We start from the raw sequence: 15,571 nt of genomic DNA on the forward strand, positions 1-15,571 counted from the left end.
TATATAGGGAGAAATGATTCAGTACAGCATGTTAGACCAAAAATGACATCAGAGTATAACCGGGACAGCATGTAGTTCTATGTAATACTTCCTAACCAGCAGATTGTGCAACTTTGCTGACTCTTGAGTGTGATAGACATATGCCAGTAATATCAAATCACAACATTATAATTACCAGACATTACCAAAGAACCGACAATTTTGTTATCTGAGCTCATATGTGTGATCTCACTTATGTCGGTAAAAGTACAATCTGCCAGGAATTACTTCACTGATGTGGACAGATTGTCCCTACATATAATTTAAAGATTCAGCAGATTAAGAACATGGTGTCTGCAAATAAGAAAATACGTGTGGCTCTGTCACTTCAGAGGAGTAAATCCGAAAATAACATCACATGTTTATGGATAAGAGGACACATACAGAAGAGAAGGCTATAGCTTCCAATGGGACCTCAGTCATGTGCTAGTTTATTTTACCACACCACCACCAACATGGCACTGGAAGACTTGTTTGCCCTATCTCCTTCCAATGACCTTCAGGTTGAGTCTTTACCCTAGTTTTCTAATGTAAAGCAGCATTTTCTGTACATAATCATCTAGGTTTGCTTACATTTTCAAAAATTTTACAAAATGTTGTGTAATGGAGGAGGATTGCATGCAGGTCCTTTATCTATCAGACCTATCAGAGAAAAGCTAAGGTTACTATTAGACGGACCGATGGGGGCCCGATAATAAATCTGCTAGATCGGCGCTCATTTACTGGGCCTATTACACGGCCCGACAATCGTTTAACAAGGGCTGCAGGGACATCGTTACCGATGTTCTTGCAGCCCTTGTTTAAATGTTATCCAGGTTGCAGGGCTCCTCTTCCTCTGTGCTTTTCCCCGGGTCCGTGCGCTCCAGCTTCATTTCCTATTTCAGCTAACAGGCCACTCAGCCAATCACTGGCTGCGGGAGCGTGCGGGACCCGGGGAGAAGTACAGAGAAAGAGGAGCACTGCAGCCTGGATAGGTAATGTATATTGTCAGTCGCTGGCCGCACATCGCTATTACATGTAGCGGTGTGCGGTCGGCGCCCGACAATTATAGGTCAGAACCTATATCAACGATCATCGGCTGGTGGTTGTCTTTATTACACAGAGCAATAATTGGCCGAATCAGGCCGATTATCGTTCCGTGTAATAATACCCTTAAGGTCCAGCATATCCTCATGTTATGTAGACAGTCTTTTCGTTTCAATGTAAGCAGTGTAATACCTCATTTCTCCTGTAGAGGCACTGTAGGGAATTGGGACACACACTGCTAGGTTCCCTCCTGAAGATTACAGCTAGATAGAAACTCATATTAATTTAATGCTTCTCTTGTATTTTAGGGGATTTTAGAACATGCCTTTAAGCCTCCCCAAAGATTACAACTAAAAGCTTAAATGGGAGACACCATTTGATTTTCAAGAAAATTACTTGAAGGGGTATTCCGGCGAAAATCTATTTCTTCCAAATCAACTGGTTTCAGAAAGTTATATAGATTTGTAATTTACTCCTATTTAAAAATATCCAGTGTTCCAGTACTTACCAGCTGCTGTATGTCCTGCAGGAAGTGTTGTATTCTATTTCCAGTATGACACAGTGCTCTCTGCTGCCACCTCTGTCCATGTCAGGAACTGTCCAGAGCAGTTTCAAATCCCCATAGAAAACTTCTCCTGCTCGGGATAGTTACTGATATGGACAGAGGTGGCAGCAGAGAGCACTGTGTAAGGCTGGAAAGAATACACCACTTACTGCAGGACATGCAGCAGTTGACAAGTACAGGAAGACTGGAAATTTTTAAATAGAAGTAAATCACAAACTTATATAACTTTCTGACACTTGATTTAAGAAAGAAATATTTTCACCGGAATACCCCTTTAAAAAAGAAGGACCTTGCCTGCTGATATGTCCTTATAGCATACAGGGAGCTGAGGATGAAGGTAATTTTTTTATCTTCATCCTCTGTGCCATTTTCGTGACATTAACAGTTTATTCTCTATGCTAATATAGCATTTTGGTGCACTGGAGGTGGGGCTAGCACCCTCAGTACACCGCCCCGCCCCTCTGGTCGGCCCACTTTGGGCCAGCCAGGGTAGATCGGTGCACTGAGGGTGGCAGCCCCAAACCTAGTGCACCAAAACAGCTAAATAGCATAGGGAATAGACTGCTTAAATTATAAAAATGGCGCTGAGGATGAAGGAAAGAAAATTGCCTTCATTATAACCGTCCTATTCACTATAGGGAAATATCAGCTAGTTTCCCTTTAACAATTGTCCACAGTGAAAAGAAAGTTTCTGGGACTTTGATATTAATAGGCCATTGGGTTGGTAGGGGTCGGAGTATCTGTACCCCTATCCTGTACTTTATGCAGTGTCTGGGCCTGGTTCAGTCACACTTATGTCCTTATCCATCTTGTTCTGTCTTGTTAGAGATCACACATTCTTTGATTCCCATCTAAAAAGCAAGAACCTTTTATTATTAGACTTAAAAAAAAAAAAGTTTCCATACACAGCGAAAGGAGTCTGCTCAAGAACAAGTTATCTCTGTATCTCCGCAGACTCCAAGGCCAAGAACAACAATGAGAGGGACAGAGATTTCTCAAACAATGGAGAAAGTGAGAGGAATGTGATGTACCCTAATAAGGTAGAATGCTGGCTGCATGAGGCCGGGTGGAGATCCCCTTAACTAGGAGGCCCATGACTAATGGCAGCCTGGAGTTACTGAGGCTCTGGAGAATGATTCACATCACATGGCAGCAAAAGGATTTGAACACATAAACCATTTTTTAAAGAAACAAACGACTAACATTTATGATGTCCTGACACGAGTGAGTGAGAGCGCTCTGGCAGAAAGGGCGACTTGGATAGAAACGATGCCAAAGTCTGATAGAAAGTCTGGTATGAAGTAAGCGCCAGCACTTAAAGTGTCACTGTCGTTTATTTATTTTTTTCCAGAAAACAATAGTTCAGGCGATTTTAAGAAACTTTGTAATTGGGTTTATTAGCAAAAAAATAAAATAAAATGCATTTTTATCATGAAAAAGCAGTTTGAAGCTATCCCCCTGTCTTCATGGTTATCCATGGAGAGGGGAGGGGTGGAGGGAGATGAGGCACCAAAACAGAACAATACAGAGTTAATTTACAGCTACATCACCGGACTATCTCCTCTGAAGTCAGCACTGACCTCTCTGACCTCTGAATACGGCTTTCATACAGGTCCTGCTGTGTAATCCTTTGTTCTCTGCTGGCGACTAATCTCATTCCTCCCTCCTCCCACCTCCCCTCTCCATAGGTTACACAGGGCCCCACTGATGTAAAAGAGTTGAGATTTCCTGATAATGAGCAGTGAATGAGAGAGAGGAGGGAGGGGGGGACCTGGGGAAAGTCTTTTTGAATGCAGATAATGGCATATTTGCCTAATAAACCCAATTACAAAGTTTCTTAAAATCGCCAGTACTATTGATTTCTGCAACAACAAAAAAAAAAAAAAACGACAGTGACACTTTAAGTTGCACAGTACTAGGGGCCCACAAGCAGGGCTGGCTCCAGGTTTTTGTGGGCCCTTGGGCAACAAAGCCTCAGCAGGCTCCTTTGTTGAGCAAATGATGTGGCAAAAGCACTGAGGTCCTCCAGCATCATGTCTCTCCTGCTCTGCAAGAGCCCAAGTGCTGGGAGAAGATAGCGGCCTGACAATAATAGCAGCGCATTTAACTGTATGTGTTCCATAGGAGTGCATAAAGTTAAAGACTGACATCGATAAGGGGCCCCAGCATTCAGTGGGCTCAGGACAAGAGTGGTGCTGTCTCTGGAAGAAAGAGGCCATGTTTTTCTAACACTTGTCTTCACTCTCCCTGGTGGCAGATGTCAGGGGAAAAAAGGATCAAGCACGTCGGATTTTAATGTGCCAGCTATTTTATTCTCAAGGGAAATCCCCAAGGGTGTCTGGTAGCAGTTTATTCCGCTCTCCTTGTTGATGACATGTGCATGCTTTGCTGAGCTGTGTGTACGTGTCTATAGGGGGGTTAGAAGAAATAAGTATAAGATGTACAGCCTGGCCCTCATGACAATAATCAGAGTTGAAAAAGTCTTTAGACGGCATTTCTGTGTCTATGGGTAGTGCACGTAAAAGGAAAAGGTTCCAGCAATACTGTAAAAGTTCAATCTCGGCACTCACCATATATGCTTCATAATTTTACAACAAAATTATGAAGCATACAGTATATGGTGAGTGCCGAGATTGAACTTTTACAATAATCAGAGTTGAACACTTGACAATTTTTGGTGTCTATTGTAAATCTCTTTTTTAACAATATTATATTTAGCTACAAAAATAAATCCTAAAAATTTACAGGAAGTCTATGGGTCATTGATCCCTTTGGCAAGCGGCATGCTCTTTTTCTGTTTTCATGGGCACTCGGTGCAGTTGCTGGCCAGCGCTACTCTTATTGTTTCCAGTTTTGCAGATTTAGGAAGTTATTCACATCCTGTCAAAAAGCAATATTTCTGAGTGAGTCAAAAGTAAGGACTATGACCCACCTTTACCCTATGAAATGGCTGCATTTTTTTTCTTGGAGATGGATCAATGCTCTGATACACAAGGTAATGTTGGACTTAATTACTTTATAGCAGTCAGTGCATGTTTTTTCTTATACTGCATTTAACCCAAAGGGACCTTATAAAAAAAATTCTGTCCAGTCTGCAGGTAGCATGTTAAAGAGGAGAGTTCTACACCATTCCTCTAGAAAGGTTCCAAAATAACTTGTCATTTATAGTCACATCTCTGCTCAATCTGGACTAAGGAGTCTTGTGGGTCGTCCTACTCATAAAGGGAAGGCTGCAGGGCTGGCTCCAAGTTTTTGCAGGCCCCTCATTCACCCCCATGCACCCATCATCCACACACTATATGCAATCACTTGAGACAGCACTAACATACACAAACCCACATATTGACACAGACACTCACTGACTGACTGACTTACACTGACTCAGCGACACTGACTGACTGACACTGACTGAAACTGACTTACACGGACTGAGTAACTGACTCTGACTGACTGACAGACACACAGCACTTAGCACAGTCTTCTCCCTAATCCTCTCTGTTGGGCTGCTCTCCACACTGTAAGGTTGAGGACCTTTCGGTCATGTGATCAGGTCCTTCACCCCTTTCTCTCTCTCTCTCTCTCTCTCTCTGCAGGTTTTGCTCTTCTGTGTCTTCTGATGTTCAGCCCCCCACCCTGCTCTACAGTGAGCGGGCTGAACATTAGCACACAGGGTGCCTCTCTGGGCTCCTAACATAAAAAAATAACAATGTTCAAGGGTAAACAATCACCAGACCTACTGGAGAAGACAAGCTGTCAGAAGCTACATGAAAACACGTCATTCTTGACAAAAATGTACTTAGTACAAAAGAATAAATCTGAAAAAAATGCAGAACAAGAATCTAGAAAAACTACATTTGGTGTAAGAAAGTTGAAAAGGTCACTTCAAGGAAGCAGCCGCCCTGAAGAACGATTATATTTCCAACTTCAGGTTAAATTTGTCCACTTGTTTCTGGACGTGGCCCTCCGGCTACTGAATATAATGTTTGCTGTCATACAAGGATAAGCTAGAGCAAACCAGATAAACAAGAAAATACTGTAAAACTCCACTACTACTGTAAAAAATATATTGGTTGTTGAAAGATATTGCAGTATGACGGTGAGGGTGGCAATGGGGGAGGTCGGGGAGATCAAACCTCGCGCAGAGGAATAGTCGAGCAGTCGCCCATAGCAGAAAATCACAGTGCTTCTTCTTTGCACAAGGTTTGATAAATCTCCCCCATCTGTCTATATTTACCATTGATGCTCTTTATAATAAACCCACTTATAGGGTTTTTTGGGCTAATATTATTGATGGCCAATCCTCGGCACCCCCACTAACTAGATGTTCAGCACAGTCACGGTGACCGCATTACACAATGGATGGGAATTTAGCAGCAGTAACACAACACTGCCACTACACAGCGAGGGGAGCACACTGTTTGTGACCCCACTCATTGTGTAGTATAGGTAACACACCTGATCAATGGGGTGCAGATTATATTCTGAAGGCTATTTATTGTATTAGTCTGGAAAGCCTCTTTAATAAAGTGGGCTCACAAACTCAATGTTCAATATATGATATTAACTTGAAAACAGATACATGGGGGGGAATTTATCAAAAATGGTGCAAGAATTTTTTATTATTATTTTTTTTTGCCTAAAAGGCCTCTGAGAGTAGTGCTGCGATCTGATTGGCTCCTATGGATAATCTGTCCATGATAAATATCCCCTTATAATATTACCAGTCTGTAACGTTACCAAACCCTACCCATTCCTTCCAGGAACATTCCCAAAGACAGCCAGAAATACTAATTTTAAAGCATATTGGTGTAACCCCACCCATTTGTTTTTTTTTGTTTTTTTTTGCAGGATATGTCCACAAAATATGGGGCAGTAGGCAAGACAAGTGGAAGATATTTAGGGGAAGATTTAATAAACTGGCTCAGTTGCCCCTAGCAACCAATCAGATTCCACCTTTCATTTTCCAAAGATTCTGTGAGGAATGAAAGGTAGAATCTGATTGGTTGCTAGGGGCAACTGGGCCAGTTTCACTTTACACCATGTTTGATAAATATCCCCTTCAGTTTTTAATCCTGGTGTGTTCTTATGTGGCTTTTCTGGTGCTGCTACAACCTCTACACCACTACACCCCTGCCTAGATGCTAGTATACGGTCCCCATACACCTTATACTTTTGTCGGCCGTACCTGCCATCACAGCGGGTTTGGCTGTCAGTATAAGGTGTATGAGACTCTACTGAACAACTACCAACAAATGATGCCAGTGGTGATAGGGGTCGGGCATATTAGAAATTCACTGTCCCACCCCTTTATTTTGGGAGAGATAAGCGGTAGCCAGAGCTGGATACCAGAGTTGGATGCTGTCCTATTTAGTCCTGAAAAACATAGATACATGGGATGTATGTATGTGGCCTCCTCCCGCGCCTCATTCAGCATGATTTATGCCTGCTTGCAGGCGTAAATCGTGATCCAAAACTACACCTGCTGGAAGTAAGTGTAGATAAAGTTCAGGTTCGGGCGCCCAGCCGGATGGATTCATTAAGAGGCGTGCACCTCTTAGTGAATCCTGCCGGGGAAAAGGGGGCAGGGCCTTATATAAGACCGGCGTACTTGTATGCCGTCTTCATTAATCCCCCCCATAGTGTTTAGGTTCGGATAATCTTGCCGAACAAAAACATTTTGACAGGTCCACTTAACTAGTGTTTTATCTTAGCTGCCCCTAAGTCTACTGGTCTCATGACAGATGCCGTTTTTAAGAAGAAGTTTGTAGATCTAAGACATAAGGGCGGCCATGGATGGATACTTCATTGACTCCTAATCATGTTCTGGGTTTTTATCCTCTTTAATAATCGGGACCCCCTACAGCAATGCCTGCTTTAGGCCTCAAGCTAAGACTTGGAATGAAAAATTCTATGCAAAAAAAACAAAGCACTTGTCTGCAGAAGTTCTCATACCAAGTAGCTTTGCCTCCCCTTCCACCGAGTCTCGTGTTTAGGAAAACTAAAACTGTGTTCATTGGACGAACATCAATGAAATCTGTAGGTTCTGTTAATGATCACATATACGTGAAAAACGATACACAGTCCAAACTGGTTGGGTGACATTTAGCTATGTGACAAGAAATCTACACACTGGTGACATGAATACGGCTACTGTTATTCTATGACAAAGGATCAATCAAAAGCAATTGTGGACTGGTTGCTACGGGTAACTTTTTTTTTTCTTTTAAATACCCTATAGTACTGGCAAAGAGCAATCCAGATAATGTATTTATTCTTATTGGGCTCCATCCAAGACACTTGAGCATTGTGTAAAGTCAGCTCCCATAAGGCCCAGCTGCCCAATGTGTTTTCTCCAGCAAGGTGCGAGTTACTAAAAAAAGACTAAATATGATCAGTACAAAAGATACTTCCCAGGGTCATCGCCCCCCCCCCCCCCTTCTATCATAGAATGAGCGGATTGTTACAATGACATTGATAAATGTGTCATAAAGCTGGATTCAGGAGACCTTGGCTGTAACAATGTGTTACCGAGTACATTGTGTATTAACCAAAATAATGTCAGAGATTAGTGAACTATGCAACTAAGGGTCCTTTTACACAAACAGATATCTGGCCAATTTATCTGACAGATTTTTGAAGCCAAAGTCAGGAACAAACTATAAACAGAGAACAGGTCGAGGAAAGACTGAGATTTCTCCTCTTTACAAAGCCATTCCTGGCTTTAGCTTCAAAAATCTGTCAGATAAATTGGTCAGATATCTGTGTGTGTAATAGGACCCTAAAGGCCCTCTTAGATGAAGCGATCATTGGCCATTATGACCAATATCTACTATGGGCTCCCCGGATGATTTAAAGATCGTCGGGGAACCCGTTCTGCAGCTCCCCATCCCCCCCTGCACTTACCTGCTCACTTTTGGTGTGTAATAGCACTGGCAGCAAGCAGGGAACGAGGTGCGCTTGCTCTCACTGATTGTGATAGGGGCTTAAAGGGGTTATCCAGTGCTACGAAAACATGGCCACTCTCTTCCAGAGACAGCCCCACTCTTGTCTCCAGCTTGGGCGAGTATTTGCTGCTTCGTTCCATTGAAGTGAATGGAGCTTAATTGCAAACCGCACCTGAACTGGAAACAAGAGCAGTGCTGTCTCTGAAAGAAAGTTGCCATGTTTTTGTAGCACTGGATAACCCCTTTAAGGCTTTAATGTGAGGTTTGGGTCAAACAATCCTTAAATGGGCACTGTCACTAAGAAAAACTTGTGACATGTTATATAGATACAGTATGTTAAAAGTTTTGATCGGTCAGAGTCTTGCAGTAATCTTGGTCCATTGGTCCCATAGACTTATGATGGAGCCAGTGTACAGAGATCGCTGCTAGATATGGTGTGAAATGCGCTACCGCCCCCTGCTCTTTACTTGTCCTGATTGGTGGGGGTCTCGACCCAAATTTTTAGGCCCTATTACATAGCCCGATATTTAGGAGCAGGCAAGTGCCAACCTGTCAGGTCAGTGTTCACTTGCTCCTCATCCCCCGCTCGCTGTCTGTGCTATTGCTAGTACACGCACAGACAGTGAGTGGGAGGAGCTGGGGGGCTGCCCAGATGATCTCTAGATCTTCCTGGTAGCCCATAGAAGATAGCGGCGGTCTACTGCTGCCGCTCCTTTTACACAGAGCGACAACCAGCTAACATGTCACTATCATTGTAGTTTTTATTCAACATGCTGCTTGTTTTTATTCAATCGGCTGCTCGTTGTCCTTCAGCATGAGCTATTACACGAAATGATTATCGGACGGTGATCAGCCACGGAGGATAATGGTTTCGGATAATAGAGCCTTTTATGTCCCTGTCACATGTCAAAAGTTTTTCTAAATGACAGGAAAACTTTACAGTTGTTAACCCAAGATAAAAGTTATTCGCTATCCAACTAGCTGATCAATGGACATTCAACTACTGGCAGCCCCACTGATCTCGAGAACTGAGGCCAATTGTGCCCCGAGTGAATGGAGCAGCAGTGGGACGTCTGAAGATCAGCACTTGACAATGTTCAGAAGACCCTACAGAATACATTGATGGGGGGAGCATGCATGCTACTGTTCTGTTCACTTTGGGGGACAGTTAACCTCTATTCTCATAATCAGTCGGATTCCCAATGATTGGCTGACATCAGCTAGTTCCTGTGGATAAGGGATCACTTTTAGGGTGGGTTCATACTAAGGAATTCTCACGGATAATGTCAGCGGAATTCCGCAGTATGTCCGCACGCACGGCCGCGCGCCTTTCCTCCCGCTCCATAGACACCATTCTATGGGCCGGCGTATTCCTCTATGACATGTCACTTCTTTCGGCGGATAGCGGAATACGCCGGCCCATAGAATGGTGTCTATGGAGCTGGCGGAAAGGCGCGCGGACATACTGCGGAATTCCGCAGACATTATCGGCCAGAATTCCTCAGTATGAACCTACCCTTAATCCTGGAAAAACTCCTTCAAAGGGAATCTGTGTTGCTGAAAATGCAGTCCGGTAAGACAGGGTGTTATGGAGCCGAAGGAGCTGAGCAGATTGATATATTTTGTAGGAAAACTTCCAGGATAATTGGTCATTTCTATATGTATCTGTTTATCTACTTATTTTATGCTAAGTAGTCATGGGGCGGATCTACTTAGTGACTGACAGCTCTCCCCATGTGCACCTTTTTACGGCTGTCAGTCACTAAATAGGACCGCCTAGTTGACTATTTAGCACAAAATTAACAGAGATTCATAATTAAGACGTTATTCTGGAACTTTTCCAACAAAGCTGTAAATCAGCCTGCTGAGCTCCTCCTACTCTATAACACGATGCCTGTAGATTGGAGCAAGTTTTCAATGTGACAGGTTCCTTTTAAGCTTTCCATACACACACAATAGCTGTTTGGTGCATACAATCTCGCATGATATACCCATACATATGCATACTCGGCTTGGCTGAGCAAGCATGTGTTCTGACTAGACAGAGAGGAGAAAGCCACTGCCAGACACCACTGGCGACAGCTTATCTCCCAAGAGACAAATACATTGGGCAGGTCAAATTAAACATGTCTTATCCTCATCTACCCTGATAGAAGAGTTGGGAGTCAAACACATCCAACAGTCCAACATAAATCTGTGGGTCAGCTAATTCACGTCTAATGTATATGGCTAGCTTTACTTTGGTGATTCCTATGACCTTACCGGCCCTATGGTGTGTGTATTATAAGGATATTATATTACGAGCCCCATTGGGACTGATTGAATGACTACATCTGTGTACAACTGGAGAAGAGATATTGGTCCCATGTGAATACATACAGAAACAAGAAAAATTTTAGTAATAATTTACAATATACAGAACCCGCTTGATTGATATACTAACTATATGGCCCTATATATAAAAATGTTCTACATGAGCCAAGTGAGCCAGAAAGATGTAACGTTCAAGTTGAGATGAATGGCCAACCAGACCTGTCCCTCAGAGGCATACACCTGTATGTATGTCGGCACTGAGCTTGTATCTACATTCATAGGGAAGCCGGCCCTATGTCTATCGGATGGTGATGAAAAGTCTCAGGGCGAAGGAGATGTCATCTGTCATCTGTATTCGGGAGGACGTGATGGATCTGAATCCTGAAGTCTACGTCTAACGTGATGTGTTTTGGCCAAAAATGATGAGACGTGAAGCTCATTGTGCTAACTGTATTCATAGAGGAAAGGTGTTGGTGGGGCACTTCTCTGTGTGGGACCCACCTCAGGCTATGAAGAGAGACCATGGTTCGGAACTTGAAGTCTATGTAATAGATTGAGGTGTATGTCTTGATGTCCTTGTATCGAGAAGACGTGATAGATCTGTGTCTTATTAGAATCTAAAAGGTCTGTAGGCTGTGTGTTAGGAGGAAGGTATACGGTATTAGGAGGTATGTCTTATGTCACCTGTATGGAAGGAGGAGAGAGGTGTGTGTCTATTGGGAGGTCCATCCCTGGACTATATCAGGTTTATGTATAATATCGCTGTATTAGAAGAAGTCCCATAGTGTCCTGATGATGGTATATAGAGATCTAGTGCAGCTTATTTGTCCTGCCTTATGTCTATTAGCAGTCCCTATTTTGGGATGAGGTGAGTCTTTCGGGAGGGGGTCCGTGTTTGTCTAGCCCTCAGACAACACATTCCTCTCATTGTTTCTCAGATAATCGGTAGACAATAGACTTGTCTGTACTCACCATTCTGTGCTAATACAGCTCCCAATGTTCCCAGGAGAAACAGCATCCCAGACATGAGTCCCATCCTCAAGATGACAAGACGTTTTCCCCCTCCAAAACACCGTAAAAACGTTAACTCCACATCTGAGCCAAACTGTCCGACCTTAAAAAAAAACAACTCCTTCTACGTCAAGAAAATCCGAACGCCAGATTGTCACTTATTTTCCAAAAACAATGCAAGATGGTGACTTGTCATAAGGAACGCTCAGGTCCGATACAACAAAAAAGAAGCAACTAAACATCCCAACTCTGCAGATCTGTGTCTAATAAATAAAAATTACAAAAAGTAAAAAAAAAAATCTAAGTAACACAATGTTCAAACTTTCTTCGAGGAGAAGCAAACTCCACAGAGTAGTTTGGGAAAGTGAGTTAGAAAGTGCATGTTAGATGGGGCGGGCGGGCGAGTGAGAGGGGAGGATTGTCTCGGAGCTTTGCCCCTCCGTTTGTGACTCACACACCCACTATAAGGATTCATACAATAGCAGAGGGGGAACATTCCTTTGCAGGAGCTCATACTACTTAGAAGGGGAGGGAGGAGGAAGGAAAACAGAGAAAGACATCATTGGGCTGAGCCGTGCGCTGCTGTAGTGCCGGCTGGAGACAATAATAGGATTTCTCTAGGCCCCTCCTATATTACAAAACATACTCAGGTACATAAAGCTTTGTAGACTATGAGCCCCAGTGTGCACAGCGACCGATGTCAGGGATTCCATCTGTGTGTACAACGCAGCTATATAACCTAACAATAAGCAAATGTATCATATGCCTTTGTTTAAAGGGGATATCCAGCGAAAATCTTTTTCTTTCAAATCAACTGGTTTCAGAAAGTTATACAGATTTGTAATTTACTTCTATATAAAAATCTTAAGTCTTCCCATATTTATCAGCTGCTGTATGTCCTGCAGGAAGTGGCGTTCTCTTTTCAGTGTGACCCAGTGCTTTCTGCTGCCACCTCTGTCCATGTCAGGAACTGTCCGGAGCAGGAGAGGTTTTCTGTAGGGATTTGCGACTGCTCTGGACAGTTCCTGTCATGGACAGAGGTGGCAGCAGAGAGCACAGTGTCAGACTGAAAAGAAAACAAGATTTCCTGCAGGACATAAAACCGTTGATACGCATGGCAAGACTTGTTTAAAGGGGTACTCCAGCGAAAATATTTTTCTTTCAAATCAACTGGTTTCAGAAAGTTATACAGATTTGTAATTTACTTCTATATAAAAATCTTAACTCTTCCCATACTTATCAACTGCTGTATGTCCTGCAGGAAGTGGTGTTTTCTTTTCAGTCTGACACAGTGCTCTCTGCTGCCACCTCTGTCCATGTTTAAGTATTTTATTCCCCATTGTCTTTTATGCTCCAAATAAGAATCCTTAAATGGGTACTGCAGTGAATATATATATATATATATATATATATATATATTTTTTTTTTAAATTATTATTTTTTTATTATTATTATTATTATTATTATTATTATTATTATTTTATTTTTTAAATCAAATGGTTCCAGAAAGTGACAGAGATTTGTAATTTACTTGTATTTAAAAATCTAAAGTCTTCCAGTACTTATCAGCTGCAGTATGTCCTGCAGGAAGGGTATATTCTTTCCAGTCTGGAGAGCAGGAGAGATTTTCTATGGGGATTGCCCTCTGGACAGTTCCTGAGATGGACAGAGGTGGCAGCAGAGAGCATTGTGTCAGACTGGAAAGAATACTCCACTTCCTGCAGGACGTACATCAGCTGCTAAGTACTGGAAGTCTGGAGATTTTTAAATGGAAGCAAATTACAAATCTATATAACTTTCTGACACCAGTTGATCACTGGAGTACCCCTTTAATACAGAAATTGCTTGAAATAATCCTTTTAGTACTATTGATAATCAAATCGATTCCAATCAAATCAAATTTACTCGCCGGTGAATTAGGGAGCATTAGTATTAAGTATTGGTAGCATTGCATAAAGTGATCAAAGACATTGTGCGCAACCTTCCCATCAGTTATATTTACCTAATGATATACGTTAATGATAGAGATACTAACTGGTTTTACTCTAAATGTCATTGAAAAAATTGGATTTGTCCAAATCAGAATTTTGGGGGATATATAGAAAGGGGCCCCATCTATGGGGATTATTGCCATGCAGGATTATGGGGCGTAGTGTTTCCCTTTAAGTCTTTTAAAAACATTTGGACCAACGCACCCTGCACTTGTTTGACAACAATGTAGTTCCTTTGGAAACAGGAGTCCAGCACATGTTCTCGCATCGGCTATTTTCGGAGATCCTCACACTTTCTAGGGTGGCACTAGCCTCATCAGCTCCGTCATCCCTGCACATACCTGTCATGGATATTACTGGGCTTGTCTGTTTTTTGGGCTGGTCCTCTCATTAAAGGGACCTGACCTATTGACCTGGAAGGTTAGAGCAACACAATTAACCCTATAAGGAAGGGTGTGAATGATGCCCGAAGCAGTGAAAAATCTTTGATCTTATCCCTAGGGGTGCAGATCAGTCTGTGTCCCCGGGGTGAAGGACTAGACCTCTTAGTTATCGGATATCGTAATGGGCCAGGGACATTATGGGTGGTGTACTGAGGACTCATTTAACAAGATGTTTCTGACAGACAGGGAAATCAGAATACTTAGGTGATCAATTATTCCTTTAAGTTACAATAACAAATGGGGATTAAAAAAATAAAAAAAATAAATCTACTTTCTTTCAGAAACAGCCCCACACTTGTCCATGGGTTAGGTCTGGTATTGCAACGCTATGTTGATATAAATGAGGATGAGCTTCTATACTATACACAATCTGTAAACAGGTAGAAATCAGCCATGTGTCTTAAAAGAGTTATCCAGTGATTTTTTTTTTCTTTCAAATCAATTAGTTTGAAATAGTTATATAGATTTCTAATTGACTTCTATTTAAAAATCTCAAGTCTTCCCATACTTATCAGCTGTTGTATGTCCTGCAGGAAGTGGTGTTTTCTTTTCAGTCTGTCGCAGTGCTCTCTGTTGACATCTCTGGCCGAGACAGGAACTGTCCAGAGCAGTAGCAAATCCCCATGGAAATCCTTTTCTGCCCTGAACAGTTCCTGTATTGGACAGAGGTGGCAGCAGAGATCAATGCGTCAGACTGAAAAGAAAACAACATTTCCTGCAGAACATACAGCAGCTGATAAGTATGGGAAGATTTGAGATTTTTAAAAAGAAGTAAATTACAAATCTATATAACTTTCTGACATCAGTTGATATAAAAAAGATTTTTTTTATTTTTTTTTTTTGCTGGAGTACCCCTTTAACCTTAAGTCCCCCATACACTTTAGACTATTTTATCTGACAGATTCGGCCATCAGTCTAGCGACAGATTGTTACAATTACAAATATACTGACTTTACCTCTTTGGCCAATAATCTCTATAATGTAAGAGAGTCCTAAGAAAAAGATGGCAGCCATTACCCTGGGATAGAATAACTAGAAGTTTATACTGGAGATAGGGATGACCCCAGAGGTTGAGTAGCCAAATCCACAGCATACAAGCCACAAACATTTCTGGCACAGATTCTACAATGGATTTTTTCAACCAAAAAAATCCATTGTGTGAAAATGGGGGTGAATGCTACAGGATATAGGAATTCTACATAAAAGGGTCGTGCTAATGTATGGCCGGCACCGGTAACA

At 42.2% G+C, this 15,571-nt stretch overlaps 1 protein-coding gene across 2 annotated transcripts in view; it reads right to left on the reverse strand.

Moving 5' to 3' along the window:
- AXL (AXL receptor tyrosine kinase) overlaps positions 1 to 12,283 on the reverse strand; it is a 61,023-nt gene extending 48,740 nt beyond the window's left edge. For both annotated transcript variants that reach the window (XM_069943397.1, XM_069943396.1), the window contains exon 1: positions 11,860 to 12,283. In XM_069943397.1, the coding sequence (XP_069799498.1) occupies positions 11,860 to 11,923 (64 nt within the window). In that variant the 5' untranslated portion in view covers positions 11,924 to 12,283. The remainder of the gene's footprint in view (positions 1 to 11,859) is intronic.
- Positions 12,284 to 15,571: the final 3,288 nt, after the last annotated feature.

Source organism: Dendropsophus ebraccatus, chromosome 10 (assembly GCF_027789765.1).
Source record: "Dendropsophus ebraccatus isolate aDenEbr1 chromosome 10, aDenEbr1.pat, whole genome shotgun sequence".
Classification (NCBI taxonomy): domain Eukaryota; kingdom Metazoa; phylum Chordata; class Amphibia; order Anura; family Hylidae; genus Dendropsophus; species Dendropsophus ebraccatus.